This window comes from Pseudochaenichthys georgianus, chromosome 7 (assembly GCF_902827115.2).
Source record: "Pseudochaenichthys georgianus chromosome 7, fPseGeo1.2, whole genome shotgun sequence".
Taxonomy (NCBI): domain Eukaryota; kingdom Metazoa; phylum Chordata; class Actinopteri; order Perciformes; family Channichthyidae; genus Pseudochaenichthys; species Pseudochaenichthys georgianus.
In genome coordinates, this window is record NC_047509.1 from 8648438 (window position 1) to 8664283 (window position 15846).

At 42.9% G+C, this 15846-nt stretch overlaps 1 protein-coding gene across 2 annotated transcripts in view; it reads left to right on the forward strand.

Annotated features, from left to right (window-relative positions):
* The window catches only part of lama5 (laminin, alpha 5), a 95694-nt gene that overhangs the window by 65725 nt on the left and 14123 nt on the right, over positions 1–15846 (forward strand). For both annotated transcript variants that reach the window (XM_034087438.2, XM_034087441.2), the window contains exons 32-60: positions 51–166; positions 341–552; positions 900–1101; positions 3126–3270; positions 3409–3549; positions 3898–4059; positions 5154–5261; positions 5646–5729; positions 6825–7055; positions 7154–7267; positions 7361–7491; positions 7591–7671; positions 7991–8205; positions 8382–8482; positions 8783–8966; positions 9350–9490; positions 9807–9958; positions 10103–10213; positions 10405–10516; positions 10693–10866; positions 11355–11551; positions 11844–11960; positions 12577–12731; positions 12888–13017; positions 13138–13240; positions 13353–13466; positions 13808–13990; positions 14952–15094; positions 15538–15717. In XM_034087438.2, coding sequence (XP_033943329.1) covers positions 51–166; positions 341–552; positions 900–1101; positions 3126–3270; positions 3409–3549; positions 3898–4059; positions 5154–5261; positions 5646–5729; positions 6825–7055; positions 7154–7267; positions 7361–7491; positions 7591–7671; positions 7991–8205; positions 8382–8482; positions 8783–8966; positions 9350–9490; positions 9807–9958; positions 10103–10213; positions 10405–10516; positions 10693–10866; positions 11355–11551; positions 11844–11960; positions 12577–12731; positions 12888–13017; positions 13138–13240; positions 13353–13466; positions 13808–13990; positions 14952–15094; positions 15538–15717 — 4239 coding nt within the window. The remainder of the gene's footprint in view (positions 1–50; positions 167–340; positions 553–899; positions 1102–3125; positions 3271–3408; positions 3550–3897; positions 4060–5153; positions 5262–5645; positions 5730–6824; positions 7056–7153; positions 7268–7360; positions 7492–7590; positions 7672–7990; positions 8206–8381; positions 8483–8782; positions 8967–9349; positions 9491–9806; positions 9959–10102; positions 10214–10404; positions 10517–10692; positions 10867–11354; positions 11552–11843; positions 11961–12576; positions 12732–12887; positions 13018–13137; positions 13241–13352; positions 13467–13807; positions 13991–14951; positions 15095–15537; positions 15718–15846) is intronic.

A 15846-nucleotide genomic window follows, 5' to 3' on the forward strand; every position in this document is an offset into this window, starting at 1 on the left:
ATTACAGCTTTGATACAGAATCCATGTTAACATTTCCTTCCCCTCTGCAGGATTATGTGCTGGTTGTCCCTGAGACGAGCTACAGCTCCAGCTACCTGAGCGAGGAACCTCTGGATAAATCCTACGACTTCATCAGCAACTGTGGCCAACACAGCTTCTATATCAAGTATGTTACTGGGAGGGGACGTTTGCAATGAACTGAACATGCCATGTTTAGAAAGACTACACTGGTAATCTTAGTGTTTCTATGTTTTCACTTATTGTCAAACAAGTGAAAGCTTCTTTCAACGTGTGAATGATGGACTCTTCTCTTCTCCCCTCCCCCCCCCCCCCACTCCAGTCCGACCACCGCCTCTCCGTTCTGCCTGGGCTCGGCGGTCTCTCTCTCCGCCTTCTTCAATAACGGCGCTCTGCCCTGCGCCTGCCACGAGGTCGGAGCGGAGAGCGACTCCTGCGAGCAGTTCGGCGGTCAGTGCCACTGCAGACCCAGCGTGATTGGCCGAGACTGCTCCATGTGCGCCACGGGCTACTGGGGATTCCCCAACTGCAGACGTGAGTGTCCATAAGTTTACTAAATGTATCCTCAACATTTCGATAAAACCTAGCGGCAGAACGTTTCTAAATCATATTTTACAGCAGACATTTAACTTGTAGGCCAGTCATAAATAACATACAGTCAAATATAACATTTCATGATGGCAAGAGTTGGTGTTTAATCCATGTGTTGTGGCTGCAGTATGTTCATATGGAAGCCTCTTACTTTCAAGTCAAATGAAAGTGGATTTAGTTGTGTTCCCTTTCTTCTGTGTGTCAAAGAAAACAACAAAGGACTGTATTTCTCTTACGATGGATTTACTCTTTCCTGCATCTAACCGTATCGCTTCTCGTCTTTCCTCCAGCCTGTAACTGTGGGACGAGGTTGTGTGAACCGGTGACCGGCGACTGTATCTGCCCTCCGAGGACGGTGCTCCCAGAATGCACTCAGTGTGAGCCCCAGTCGTTCGGCTGCCACCCCGTGGTGGGGTGTGAGGTCTGCAACTGCACCCGGCCCGGGGTCGAGACGCCCGATGTGAGCTGTGACACCCTCAGCGGACAGTGCAGGTACGACGGAATGACACAGAGGAAATAACTCAAGCGGATATCGTATCTCTATTGCCTCCGGAACACCGGTAATGCTTCAAGACTGAGCCGCTTATGGGCCTTAATCAGAAGCAGACAGATTTTCCATCTCCATGATTTCAGCAATTTACTTTCTTGTAATTACCTCTGAGTTTTCATTCGCTTTGGGGTTTAGCAAGTTCAACGCTCATGTCAGGCCTGTGTTTGGAAATACCTAAAAAGGTAGTTATTTCCCCCCCGTTGTCTCCCCTGACAGGATCTTGGCTCTGACTCCTCTCTGGGTTGATTGCCGTGCTTGGCCAGCTCTACTTGCCAACTCTTGTCTGTGTTCTGCAGGTTTTAAAACGTTGCTCTCCAGAGGACTGCCGACAACACGACAGTCGTCTGTCCTGCTCCTTATCTCTCTGTGTTCCTCCTTCAGTCGTCATACGGTGATGGGCTCCATATGTCTGTCAGCAGCTTCTTGTTGTATTTGCAAAGCCATCTCACATCGATCAGTATCGCACAATATAATCCATCGTAGTTCTGACAAGGATCAACAGAGAGTTCTCTTCTTCACACACCTGATTAAACAAACACGTTGCTCACTGCTCTGTGTTTTTGCCTCTAATGATCACACTAGAAAAACAAACCGTGAGAATGCACGATTTGGAAAAAATGACTACCGTACTTTTCGGACTATAAAGCCATATAAGCATATAAGCCGCAGCAGCTAAATTGTCCGTCTGTCTTGCTCTCGTTCTGTCTCTCGGTTCCACTTTTACTTTGGCGCGCGACCTGTCTCACTCTTTTCCGGCCTCCAGCTTTTCGCCGCTTAAAGGTGGCGGGCGCGGACCGGTCATAGAGCCCATAGAGTTAAAGGTGGTTAATTTTACCTGTAAAATCCATAGATTTAGGAGGTTCCCTAGTGGCCGTTAGCTGTACAAAAAAAATGGGGGAAAAAGTCGCGGCTTATTCCGAAAAGTACGGTAATGCGATTATCTTGACTTATTTCACAATTGGGACTTGATTCACGATTGATCATGTTGCGTCCTTGCTATCTTTGGGAAATATATTTTAAGAGGATTTGTACCAAAGAAATATGTTTTGTTAGGTATGTGGAATACAATTTGTAGGCCGGGATATCTCTTCAACTCCACAATAGTTTATGGTATTTTTACACGTCTAGCCTTTAACAAATATTGTGCTTCTTGGGATTTGGACTATGCACCTGCCCTTTTTGTAATGTCGAAAACATGTCAAGTTGAATGTGCAGCCCTCGTGGAGACAGGGATACACTGAACACTGACATTCAAAGGAATAGTCAGGACCTACTAGGAGTTTAGAGATGAGATTCATACCTCGCCAGGGTCAGTTATGATAATTGTTTTAAGAATGTTCTTATTTGGTTATTTGGTTTGGCAGAGACTAGCTTAAGTGATATCTGAGAGGAACATAATTATATACATTGTTTTATGGAGAGTACGCCTTCATGACATCTGAAATCACTATCATTCGACCATTAAAAGGGGAGGCGTGTGGTGCAGTGGGTTGTGCGTTGGTGTTCGGATCAGGGGGTCACAGGTTCAAACCCCACTGCAGGCAGCATGTCGTTGTGTCCCTGAAGGCACTTTACCCCAAATTGCTCCTGTGGGGATTGTCCACAGAATTGAGTGTGGAAGTCGCTTTGGATAAAACCAGGAATGTGTCAGCTTTGTTTGGACAAGTCCTGGATGTAAAGCTGAAGGTATTTCTCTGCCTGAAGCCTTCCATCCCTTCAGATCCTGGCACCTTGGTATCAACAAAGACACATTTGCATGTACCCTGCAGTTGGCTGCGAGAGTATCTTAACAAGCCCAAATGTTTATGAGTAATCAGTCATTCATGATGGATAATCAGGAGGAGCGATAAACCTTTTGTCTCTCGCGGAATGAAATACTTTTAAGCACACACAAGTCAAAAGTGTAGCTTTATTCAGACGCATATACTCAAACATTCATTATACTTGCATTCATTATATTTTCCAGATGTAAGGACAACGTCGTCGGCCGTCAGTGTGAACGCTGCTCTCCTGGTTTCTATGGTTACCCCAACTGCAGGCTATGTGACTGCAACGACGCAGGAACTGAAGAGGAAGTGTGCGACTACTTCACAGGACAGTGTCTCTGCAAGGTGCACACACACACACACACACACACACACACACACACACACACACACACACACACACACACACACACACACACACACACACACACACACTTCCAGTAATCCCAGTGGTCCCTAACCTGCTGTGTCCTCCACCTGTAGGAGAACGTCCAGGGCTCCCGATGCGATCAGTGCAGAATTGGTACGTTCCACTTGGACCCAACCAACCCCAAGGGCTGCACCAGCTGCTTCTGCTTCGGAGCCACGGACCGCTGCCGCAGCTCTGAGAAGAGACGCACCGAGGTAACTGTCACTCAAACTTTATTCATGTCACTACAGATGATTTTGTTCTTACTAGAACTATAAAAAACACAGATCCTGCACATACAGAAGCTGAAACAAGCACATGTTGTGTTTAGTTGGTTAGGGTTATTGAAACATTTCAGGTTTATTATCAAACCATATGATCATTATTCTGACATTTAACTAACATGTCTGTCTTCAAAGTTTTTCTTTCGTAAAGGTCAATTCGATTTTACGAAAGAACAACACATTTATTTTTTCTCTCAGCATCTTGTGAACTAATGTTTACACTGCTCTCTTGTTGGTTTCGTTGCCGTTTGATCGTTCACCATGGTCTCCCTCCTGCAGGTGATGAACATGAACGGCTGGGTGTTGCTTGGAGCAGACAAACAGGAAGTACAGGTCGCAGTGTATCCGGGTCAGGACCTTGTGGAGGCCGACCTCAGCGATGTGCCCGACGTCTACCAGGACCTGCACTGGCACGCACCAAAGACTTACCTGGGGGACAAGGTGAGAGGAAATAAGTTTGCAAAAATAAGTCCACATAAAAGAAATAATTTCTGGTTTACTAAAGCAAGAGTTTTTTTTGCATCATTGGATACGTAAAGGAAGTGGTTTTACTTTATGTAGGGTTGGATTAGGATGTTTGGGATAGTGGTGGTCTAATGGATAGTGATGTGGGCTGAAGATCGTAAGGTTGTGAGTTCAAATCCTGCCAGGAACACCAACACTAGTGTGCCCTTGAGTAAGGCACTTAGCCCTTAGTTACTCCAGGGAGAATGTCCCTGTAATCGGTAATTGTAAGTCGCTTTGGATAAAAGCGTCAGCTCAATGAAATGTAAAAAATGTAATGTAATGTTTCTAGTAGATGAAGAAGAAAAAAAACACAATTCACAACACTTACCGTGTGATAAAGTTCGGCGATGATGCATTTCAATACCAATATTAAAAAAAACAATAAAACATTTAATACCGAAGGAATACAAAAAAAAAAAGTGCTTCTGAGAAAAGACTTTGATGAGAAAATGAATCCAGACGATTGCATCTTGAAGTGACACTTATAAGGATAACATGACAAAAATATCTTTCAATGAATGAATATAGAGAAGTGTACGTCACCTCCGATAGATGCAATGATAAAACACATGGGAGACACAACCTGGTCACACCTATACACACAAACAATGATCCTACATGACGGTGCAGAGGCTCCAGCGAGGTGTTTGGATACAGATCAACGTTTCGTCTAGACGTTTAAACCGACAACTTTCATGTGAGATCCAGCCGGCATCAATCTGCGGGCTGGTGGTCTGATTTAAATCCCCAAACTAAGTCCTGCTACGCTCCACGAACCAGCTTCAAATGCCCGCCATGCTAAAACCTGCATGGACGCTATGGAAATAAATGCGTCTTATCTTTCACAGGCCTAAGATCCTGTTGCTGTTTGACTGTGCAGTCTGAATGTAATCCATTGTTGTTGTCATCAAGATGCAGTCTGTCTACTTTTCCTGTCTTTAATGCTTTTCAAGCTTTACTCCTTCCCCCCTTTTTGTTTTTTAACCCTTTATTTCTCCTAAAACTACCTTGTATCCGTGTTTCCCCAGGTCTCATCTTACGGAGGTTATCTGAGGTACCGTCTGCACACTCAGACCATGAGAGGAGACGTGCTGTCTCTGCCTGCTGAAGCCTCCAGGCCTGACATCATTCTCAAGGTATCACACACACACACACACACACACACACACACACACACACACACACATGCATATGGGCACAGATATCAAGGATTCCCACCATCTTGTAAAATTGCCGCTGCTTTTCATTGGTCTGACCCCTATATATATAAATGCTGTTTCTTTATTTTTACTAAAGTATTGTTTTAACATGTCAATAAATGTATCTACTTGAAGAATTTCTAGGAACTATGTTTAGTTTAACTTCTGCCAGTATGACCACAAACTCAAATGAGTATTTAATGTCGCTCTTTGTTGTCTTGAAAGGACACAGAGGCACTTGTTGAAACCTGCAGAAACAGAACACACACAGTCTGTTACATAACTGCACACACACTTATCACAGTTTTCTTTCCTGTACAGGGTAACCAGATGACCGTGGTGTTCATGGAGCATGAGTACTCCTCACCTGAAGACCCTCACCTGGGAATAGTTCACATGGTGGAGGTAAAGTCAATGTGTAAAACCCATAAGACTACTATCACTATTACACTTTCTGGCTTCATAAAGTTGGCAGTGATTATCATGACCAAAATAATTTACTATGATGTTTTCATGTTATATCTATAAAAGAAATGTGTGGCAAACTAATTAATAAAAATAATGCTATGCAAAGTCGAACGTTTTTTTTACACCACATAATAATTTATGTTTAGTATTAACGATTTATGATATCATTATTAAAAATGTTAAATATCAGAGTTACTGGTATAGCGCGACACCCCTACAAATAAAAGTGGTTTATTTTTAGGTTGACATTAAATATTTAGTGTTTGTTGTGCTTTTATATTTGGTTTGTTATCTCTCTATCTCTTAACATATTGTATTTGCTAGCCAGCAGGCGTCACTTTCCATGTTTTGATGTCTAACAATGTTCATATATATATATATTTTTTAACCCTTATGTTGTGTTCGGGTCTCCGTGACCCGTTTCAAGTTAAAATTATATAATAACTACTGTATGCTCTAGTTTTTTTTATCGGAACAAGGCTTCATGATATCCTCCACAGCAGATATAAACACTACAAAACAGATTTTGACCATTTCAGCCAAGTCTGAGGGTCTCTAAAAAAAAAGTGTATAATCTGGTGTTCGGGTCTGGGGAGACCCGGCAGAATTGTTGTGGGTGACTCGGGTCAATTTTGGCCCAATCAAGATTCATCTTTGACTTTAGACACCCCACCCCCTTCATCCACTGTAACAATAATTTTTTCGCAAAACATGCACCTGGTCTCCCCTCCCCCCACGGGAACTCAACCTTTCTCAAAGAATATGTACACTAACACTTCAACCTGAACACACACATGCACGTGTGCAATATGTGGTGTGATGTGTTTTGGGCCATAACATAACAACAGGATTGTACGGTTATGAATGCATAATAAGTTAGGACTGAAATAAATCTTGGGTCAAAATTGACCCGCGAACACCATGAACGGTAACAGCTTTCAAACACAACAAGGTTGTTAGGTTAAGGTCATTGTGGAATAAGGAACAGTCTAAAGCCCAAACCTGACCTTTGCCCCTCCTTTTTCCTCTCAGGGAAGTTTCCGCCACGCTCAGACCGGTAACTCTGTGTCCCGTGAGGAGCTGATGATGGTCCTGGTGGGTCTGGAGTCCCTTCAGATCCGGGCCCTGCACTCCCAGTCGGCCCACTCTGTGTCCATACGCGGCGCCGTGCTGGAAGCCGCAGAGACCCTGCCTGCTGGTCGCCACGCCAACAACGTGGAGATCTGCATGTGTCCCGCCAACTACCTCGGAGACTCGTGTCAGGTGAGGTTAATCGAGAAGAGTTCATTAATCATCAGTTAGTCGTGTTATTCATTGATAAATAATTCCATCCCTTACTTACTTGTTTCTTTCATCGACAGAAATGCGCTCCAGGTTTCTACAGAGACACTATTGGTCTGTTTTTGGGGAAATGTGTTCCCTGTAACTGTAACGGACACTCTGATCACTGTATGGACGGATCTGGAATCTGTTTGGTGAGAGATAATATAAAAACACACATGTCTTTTTTTACATCTTTGTTCAGCATTGTCATCATCTCGTATCCTTCCTCCTTCCTCTTTCATCAGGACTGCCAGCACAACACGGCCGGTGACCACTGTGAGACGTGCCGGGGTGGTTTCCTTGGCAACAACAGTCTTGACGGACAGGCGGTGTCATGCTCCAGTTGCCCCTGCCCACTGAGGGTCGCCTCCAACAAGTCAGCACAGTTTACTCCCTTTTTCAGTCTTGCTCTAGTTACTTTTCTAATTGTATATTATACTAGTATTTTGTAATAACTCTTTGTTTGTCTCTGCAGCTTTGCAGAGGGTTGTGTGAAGAAGACTGACAAGATGCAGTGTCTGTGCATGCCGGGTTACGCTGGCCCTCACTGTGAAAGGTAAATCAGCACAGAGTGGGTTTGATAAGAAGTCTCAATCTAGTGGAAGAGTAACATATAGCAACGATACAAAAGAGAGTTTCTGAAAATCTTCAGCCTGGAAGAAGTTTTTCAAAACTATGTCAGTGACCTAAAAGCCATCTGTGTGGCTTTTAAATACGAGTGTATGGCTGAACTAAACTACAGTTAAATACTGAATACTGATCATTTGTCAGTTGCATAAAACATGTTAGTATTTACTTTCCCTCGCGGATAAATATAGCTTAATCTGAGATGCTGCAGACGAATGTATCTTTAAAAAACGTGTCTCTTCTCACAGGTGTGCCCCCGGTTACTACGGCAACCCCATGGTGCTGGGCAGCAGGTGCCAGCTGTGTCACTGCAGCGGCAACAATGACCCCAACATGCTCTTCACCGACTGTCACCCTCTGACCGGCGAGTGTCTGAGCTGCATGCACGACTCGGCCGGGCCGCGCTGTGACATCTGCGCCCCCGGTTACTACGGAGACGCCATCGACGCCAAAAACTGCACCAGTGAGTTCAATCAAAAAAACGTTTCTATCAACAGAAATAGCACATTAAGCACTTCCTCTCTCCTAAGAGGCTCCGGTCTAAAGTATTTATAATTAATTAAGCTTACATTAGATCGTTTGAGTAAAATGTGTTTCAGCAGATTAAAAGTTTTGTGTGTTTTGTTTTCTTTCCCGCAGAATGTAACTGCTCTCCATGCGGCACCGAGTCATGTGACCGCCACACTGGACAGTGTCGCTGTAAAGCCGGAGTCACCGGACCGCACTGCGACCGCTGTGAGGTAAGAGCTTCAAGTTCTTTCTCTCCACATTTTAACGTTTTTATATCTTAAATGTGGATTATTCTATAATATAATTTGCACCCATATTGTTTTTGTTGATATATCAATTCATTGCCCTTCAGAAAAACAAACACATTTCAGTCATTCTTTAAGCACAAATACGGACACAACTCAAACACTTCAGGCCGATCAAATGAGAGGAAATCTTGGTCATATATTTGTGTAAACACTATACAGTATGTCCGATGTACTTTCGTATAGCTTCCCCTCATGCCTCTGCCTGTCTCCGTCTCCTCTCAGGACGGCTCGTTCGGCTTCGAGTCGTGCTCCGGCTGTCGGCACTGCGACTGTGAGGCGTCTGCAGCGCTGGTGCAGCCGTGCGACCCTCAGAGCGGGCAGTGCGCCTGCCGGCCCGGGGTCAACGGCACCAGCTGCAAACAGTGCGCTCCGGGACACTGGGACTACGGACCCAACGGCTGCAAGGGTGAGTGCATGCAGGACGTAATGACCTATACATAGCAAAGAATAGAATAGAATCCTTTATTGTGATTATACAGGTACAATGAGAGGAGTAGGGCTACTCTTTTTTTTAAGGTGCCATCAAAAATACAAAAAACAAACAAGAGACGTACAACATCCAGGAGAAGACCACATACAAACAACAAGCATTCATCCTTCAATATGCAGATTACATTACATTACATTTAGCGACTTTCAATAAGTGCGTTCCACCAGGAAGACACAACCTTGAAGAAAACAGAATCATATAAGTACATCAGATAAAGTTAAAGTGCAGGAATATATCAGTTTAACGACAAATAAATATGTTTGAATGTGTATACAAATATATACACATTCTGTGTGCAGAGTGCAGCTGTAAAGGAGGGCGCTGTGACCCCCGCTCTGGAGAGTGCCGCTGTCCTGACGGGATGACAGGAAAGCAGTGTGACTCCTGCTCAAACAAATTCAACGTACCTGTCGAGCAGCACCATGGCATGCACTGTGAACGTGAGAACACACACATTCCCAAACCTATAACGGCAGCAGTTGTTTGTGTTCAATACCCACCAGGACCCTATGGTTTAATGTCAAGGGATTCATGGGACAACATGTTTTTAACACTGATCCGTGCGGAGAGAAAATGGGCTGCAGTGTAAAGAACATAACATTTCTTAGAGAGTCTATATCTCTTTATGGAAATTAAGTGTGTGTGTGTGTGTGTGTGTGTGTGTGTGTGTGTGTGTGTGTGTGTGTGTGTGTGTGTGTGTGTGTGTGTGTGTGTGTGTGTGTGTGTGTGTGTGTGTGTGTGTGTTTCCCCTTGCAGCGTGTGACAGCTGTGTCATTGTCCTGTTGGAGGATCTTGAAAAAATGAGCGAGGACTTCCGCTCGGTGACCGCTCAGCTGAGCAGCCTGAACGCCAGCTCCATGGCCTGGGCTCAGCTAGACAACCTCAACAAGTCTGTGGAGGACGTCGCTGTGAGTCCACACACACACACACACACACACACACACACACACACACACACACACACACACACACACACACACACACACACACACAACACACACACATTATGTGGCTCAAGTGGCTGTAATATGGATGTTTTCCCATGACTCCAGCGCGCCATAGAGAACTACAACAGTACGCTGGATGACAGCCGGAGTCGGGCCGACGTGCTCGAGGCTGAGATCTCTAATATCGACGATGACATCACTGAGCTGCAGGACAAGGTGTGGTATTTATTTTGAAAATAACAATTCTATCTTTTTTCTTGTTGGACCAGACGAACTTGCTCAGTGACAATTCACTCTACTTTTGATCAGAAACTGAACACTAACCCAGAACCTCCTTTAGCAGTCTAAACTAATCATCATATTATGAATGTGTGTTAAATAGAACTAAGTGTTAAGTTGCTTTTCAGGCGACAGCGGTTTCCTACAAAGCGGGTGGCCTGGGCAACAGCACCATTAAAACACACCGGAGAGCGGAAGACCTGCTGTCCTTTATCAACAACATGACCATGGATATAAACGGTAGGACTCCAAACATGTATCAAACATAGCTATACAAAAAGAGACTTTAGTAGCCAGTAGAATATCTAACATTTCATCTGAACCATCTCTGTGTGTCAAGAGGAGTGTTAACGGTCTCATCCCACTCATCCCACAGACCATTTGAGTGATTGATTTAACGTGACGCCTTTCCATAGAAATCTTGATGATGGCGAACCGCTCCTTGCTGAACAACACGGAGGCGTACCAGGACGACGGTGAGAGGGAGAGGCAGATGAGGGAGGTGCAGGCCATGATGAGGGAGATGAGGTTCAGGAGCTGCGTGGGGCAGAAGAAGATGGCTGACAGGGAGAAGACCGAGGCGCAGAAATGTGAGTTCACTCATGAAGACAATCTTTACAACATGGCCTTATGTTATACTAAAAGAGTGCTGTGTTGATTATATATATATTTTAGGACTACATGTAAGTTACTTTGCCCTGCTTCCCTTTAAATAAAGTCCATACAAATCTTCTCTTATAGGTGGGATAAGTATTGGGAAGTATTTTGTGTTTAGGAAAACAGCGATACGATGTCTTTCTTATTTCCGACATTTCACTTAAATCCAAATTTTAAAAAAACATGACTTTTAGACGAGGGAAGTGCCAACTCATGTCAGGGATTTAGGACATATTTTGTAAGGAAAAGAGATAATAAATGCTTATATATCACATGTTGATACTGATACAACTTTACAAGATTTGTTCAAAATGTAATTCTTTTTAAAACTAACTTAACTGATTTAATACAACCTGACAACAACTAATTGTATAGTGGGTGTAATCACATCCTCAAACTGGGTCTTTGTGTCCTCTCCCAGTGCTGGATCGTGTTAACAAGGAGTTGGCCAATCGTCAGGGAAAAAACAGCGACATGGCCAAGACTATCAAAGACCGCCTGGCACGCTTCCACTCGGAGATGATGGATCTGCGAGACGCCCTGAACGAAGCCGTAAACAACACGGCCAGAGCCGCGGAGATCAACAACAACAATGAGAAAACGCTGGAGGACAACCAGGTGAGCAAACAACAACAGAAAGGAAGGAGAACAGGACAGCTGTAAAGAGTAGGGATTCACCCATGTGCCTACTGTTATCAGTATCCGATGTGTTTGAGAAATGTGCAATAGGTGTATCCCATATTGACTGTGTGTGTGTGTGTGTGTGTGTGTGTGTGTGTGTGTGTGTGTGTGTGTGTGTGTGTGTGTGTGTGTGTGTGTGTGTGTGTGTGTGTGTGTGTGTGTGTGTGTGTGTGTGTGTGTGTGTGTGTGTGTGTGTGTGTGTGTGTGTGTGTGTGTGTGTGTGTGGCAGAGGAGGGTAGATGACCTGGCGATGAAGCAGAAGGAGGTGGAGGATCATTTGCAGATGGCTGAAGATGACGTAGCGCATGTCAACGATGTGCTGTCCATGCTGCACGACTCCAAAGAGGTCAGAATCATTTGTTTAATTCATTAACTTCATAATCTTATTTAAGTTCAACCATTTTTAAACCAATAATTATGCAATTGTCATTATGGCATGACTAATATTGTTTTACATGTGTTGCAATTAATACAACATATCGTCATTGTTGTTTTTTTATACATTTAAAATCAGCTCTTGTTTCTGATTCATTTTGAGTCGTATATTAGTTACCACTTTTGTCCACTAAATGGCTGCATACCATTACTTTAATAAGACATACAGTTATTGGTATTCTGGGTAATATCTTTTACAAATTGTTGGGCGAAAGAATCCATTTGTGGTTGAATTGTATATTTGTCAAATAAGAATCTAAATGCATTGCCAACTATTTTATTTTGGGGTTACGGTTAAGTTGCATCTTATTTAAAGATTAATATAAGATTTGATATTAAAGAAACATAAGATTCAGTCGGTATAAAGGTTTTATACAAATATTATGAAATGATTTTACAATTAATACATATTTTCTTTGTAATTGAAAATCAGTTAACTGTCTAGTTTTCTAAGATTGTTTTTTGAATATGGATTGCTGAAGCCAGATGTCGAACAGTGTCTCTTATACATATCAAATGTCTCTCAGGAGTACGAGCGCTTGGCGGCGCAGCTGGACGGCGCGCGGACACCTCTGGTAACTAAAGTGCAGAACTTTGCTTCTGCCGAATCCAAAATTCCTCTGGTGGAGGAAGCAGAGAAACACGCGGAGCTGCTGAACACTTTAGCCATGAACCTGACCGAGTACGTTCACTTTTTATCTACAGCATATATTAATCAGGCCGAGGAGGCAGACACACAAGCTGCACTGTAGGGCACTGTGGTGACTGAACTCACAAGGACTCCTATCAGAAGTCATTTAAGAGAAAGTGAAAGATGTTGATAATCTTTTCTCTGCAGTTTGGTTGCAGAAACCAAGAAGGGGGGACTTGTGGATGTGACACATGCCTACAACAAGATCATCAACAGCATCAAGGACGCAGAGGAGGCCGCCAAGATGGCTGAAAAGGCTGCAAACGACACGATGGAGGTACAGAACGAAAACATATGTTTCCCTCTTGTACTGTCTGAGCACATTTCCCATAAAAAGAACTGTTTCTAGCTTTTTATTTGTTGGTTTCTGACTTTTAATATTGGTGTATTTGTGTAGAACATAAAGAACCAGGATCTCAGTCAGATCGCAGATTCTCTGAGGAACCACAGCGTGGATCTGAAGGACGAAGTGGAGAAGCTGGGCGATGAACTCAACAACGGTAAACACACAACTTTAAATCAAGATATGTATTATATTGATTGATTTTTAAGGAATGTCAAGAAATCACGTTAAAGTAGAGTAGTTGAATTAGTTATTTTTCTGCTGCACAGAACTGAAGCCGCAGCTTGCAGACGCTAAGAGGCGACTGAAGGACGCCAAAACCAAACAGCTCGACGTGATGAAAGACCTGGAGCTGGTTCAGAACAACCTCAACTTCACATCAAGTAAGCATTTTCAACAGATTCAGAAATGATATTACAATCAGCAGAAGCGCATATTTAAAGCATCTTAAAATAGGTGAATTCTAACTTAAATGCAACCTAAGAAAATACATGTCTAAAAGCATGTTCAGATAGCTAGGGTGAAAATATGTATCACTCTTTTTTAAGGCATATATTCAAACTCTTCCAAGGTTGTGAAGTGATGGATTAAATGTACACAATAAAAAATGTAATGAACATGCGCAGGCAGTGATATAAATAATCCAAGCCAATAACTTACATAGATTTAGCTTATCCATTGTTACCTGTTTTTACATTGTTGCTTCTTTCTCTGTAACGATCAGATGTGAGTCAGGAGATCAGCGAGGCGAAGCAAGCGGCTGATTTAGCGAACACCACGGCCACACAGATCAACGATGCCCTGCGTCCCATTAAAGAGAAGCTGGACCAATGGCAGCAGACGTACGGGGACGCCAACGCCACTAACGAAGACATCAACAACGCCCTGATGGAGGCCAACAAAACTGGTAGGAGCCAGGGGACATAGAAAATATAAGAAATATAGATTTTTAGCATTATTAGCATTTTACTGACTGTCCTTTACTTTATTTATTTTTATTTGAACCTTTTATGCTCTTCAATATACTCCTTAGATAACTTTTTATTTTATTTGTTTTTATTATTTTCTCCTTATAGTATCGTGAAGCACCTTGAGATGACGTTGTTTTTAAAGTGTGCTGTATAAATGAAATGTATTATTATTATTATTATTATACATATACAATTTACATTTGAGTAACTAACAATTAGTAACAGTTTTTTGTTTTGTTCTGTTAGTGTCTGTGCTTTTTCACCATGTTTCTGCGCATATACATCTAATTCAGTGTTTCTCAAACTTTTTCATACCAAGGACCACTTAACCAATAAAAAAACACTCGCGGACCACCTAACTCCACAAATATCCAAAATCACATCGTTTTTCTAGAACAGATTACAAATCGCCTGTAAATTGTACAAACAAGTGGCAACATGTGTGACGAAGGTGTTGCGCTGGGCTATATCATGCAATTAAAACTTACGCTCGCTCCATTGCGGAGATATTCCCGCGAGAGTGCGGAAAACTTAAATGTATTTATTTATTTCAAATGTGAAATGTTACCAATATACTTACGGACCACTAGGGGGCGCTCGCGGATCACCATTGGTCTGCACTGATCTAATTGAATAAGCAGTTTGAAAATGTTTTCTTGGGCTCTGAGAAATGTCCATGCTAAGTTCTGACATAACTATTCAATCATAAATCTGATTAACTGATAACAAAGATATATCATTAGTTGCTTCCTCAATGAAAAACATGTAACTACTGTATTGCCATATATCAAATATTCATTAACAATAAAGTAAATCCAACACAATAACAAATGTCAAGTTATGAGTCAACATAAAGTCAAACCATATGTCTCTTAATGTAACTCTTTCTCTCTTCAGTGCACACGCTGGGTGAGACTATTCCTCTGCTCATGAAGAAGTTGGACAAACTGCAGAACCACTCGGCGCAGATGCCAAACATCTCGGAGAACATCAGCCGCATCCGGCAGCTCATCCAGCAGGCGCGCAACGCTGCCAGCAAGGTAACAACACAAAGACGCATCTTAAATGAACGGGGAAACCCTCATATGTGTCTCACTCCTGATGAGTGTTATAACCTGTGTGTGGATTGGTGAATGCTGCCTTGTGTTGTAAAGCGCTTTTAGAGATTGCAAATCCTCCGAAAATGCTATTAAAGCAGCTATTTCCCTTCTCACTCTGGATTTACTCTCACTACTTTTAAATCCAGGCTGAAGACTTCTCTTGTTGCCGCTGCTTTTAATTGAACTATTCACATTTTACACTGCACTGTAACTTGTATTCATTATTTGTAATGTTTCTTATGTGTTTTATGCTCTTAATGTCTTTCATTTTTGTAAAGCACTTTGAATTGCGTTGTGTGGAAAAGTGCTATATAAAGAAACTTGCCTTACCTTCATATGTTCAGGCAGCCAGTCATGTTGTAATGCCTCTCTCCTCTGTCCAGGTTGGCGTGCCGGTGAAGTTTAACGGGGGGGCGGGTGTTCAGGTCCGAACGCCACACAACCTGGCCGACCTCGCCGCCTACACCTCCCTGAAGTTCTACATCACTCTGCCGGAGGCGGCCCGCGCCCGTCGCCAGGACAACAGCGACAAACAGTTCATCTTCTACCTCGGCAACAAGGATGTAAGCATCACCAACACGGAGCCTATATTATGTGTTGTTAAATAAAATATAATAATTCCTAGAAATCATTCAAAATGTACTGAAGGTGCAACCTGCCAAAACAAGTGCATTCAGAGAGATTGAGGGTGA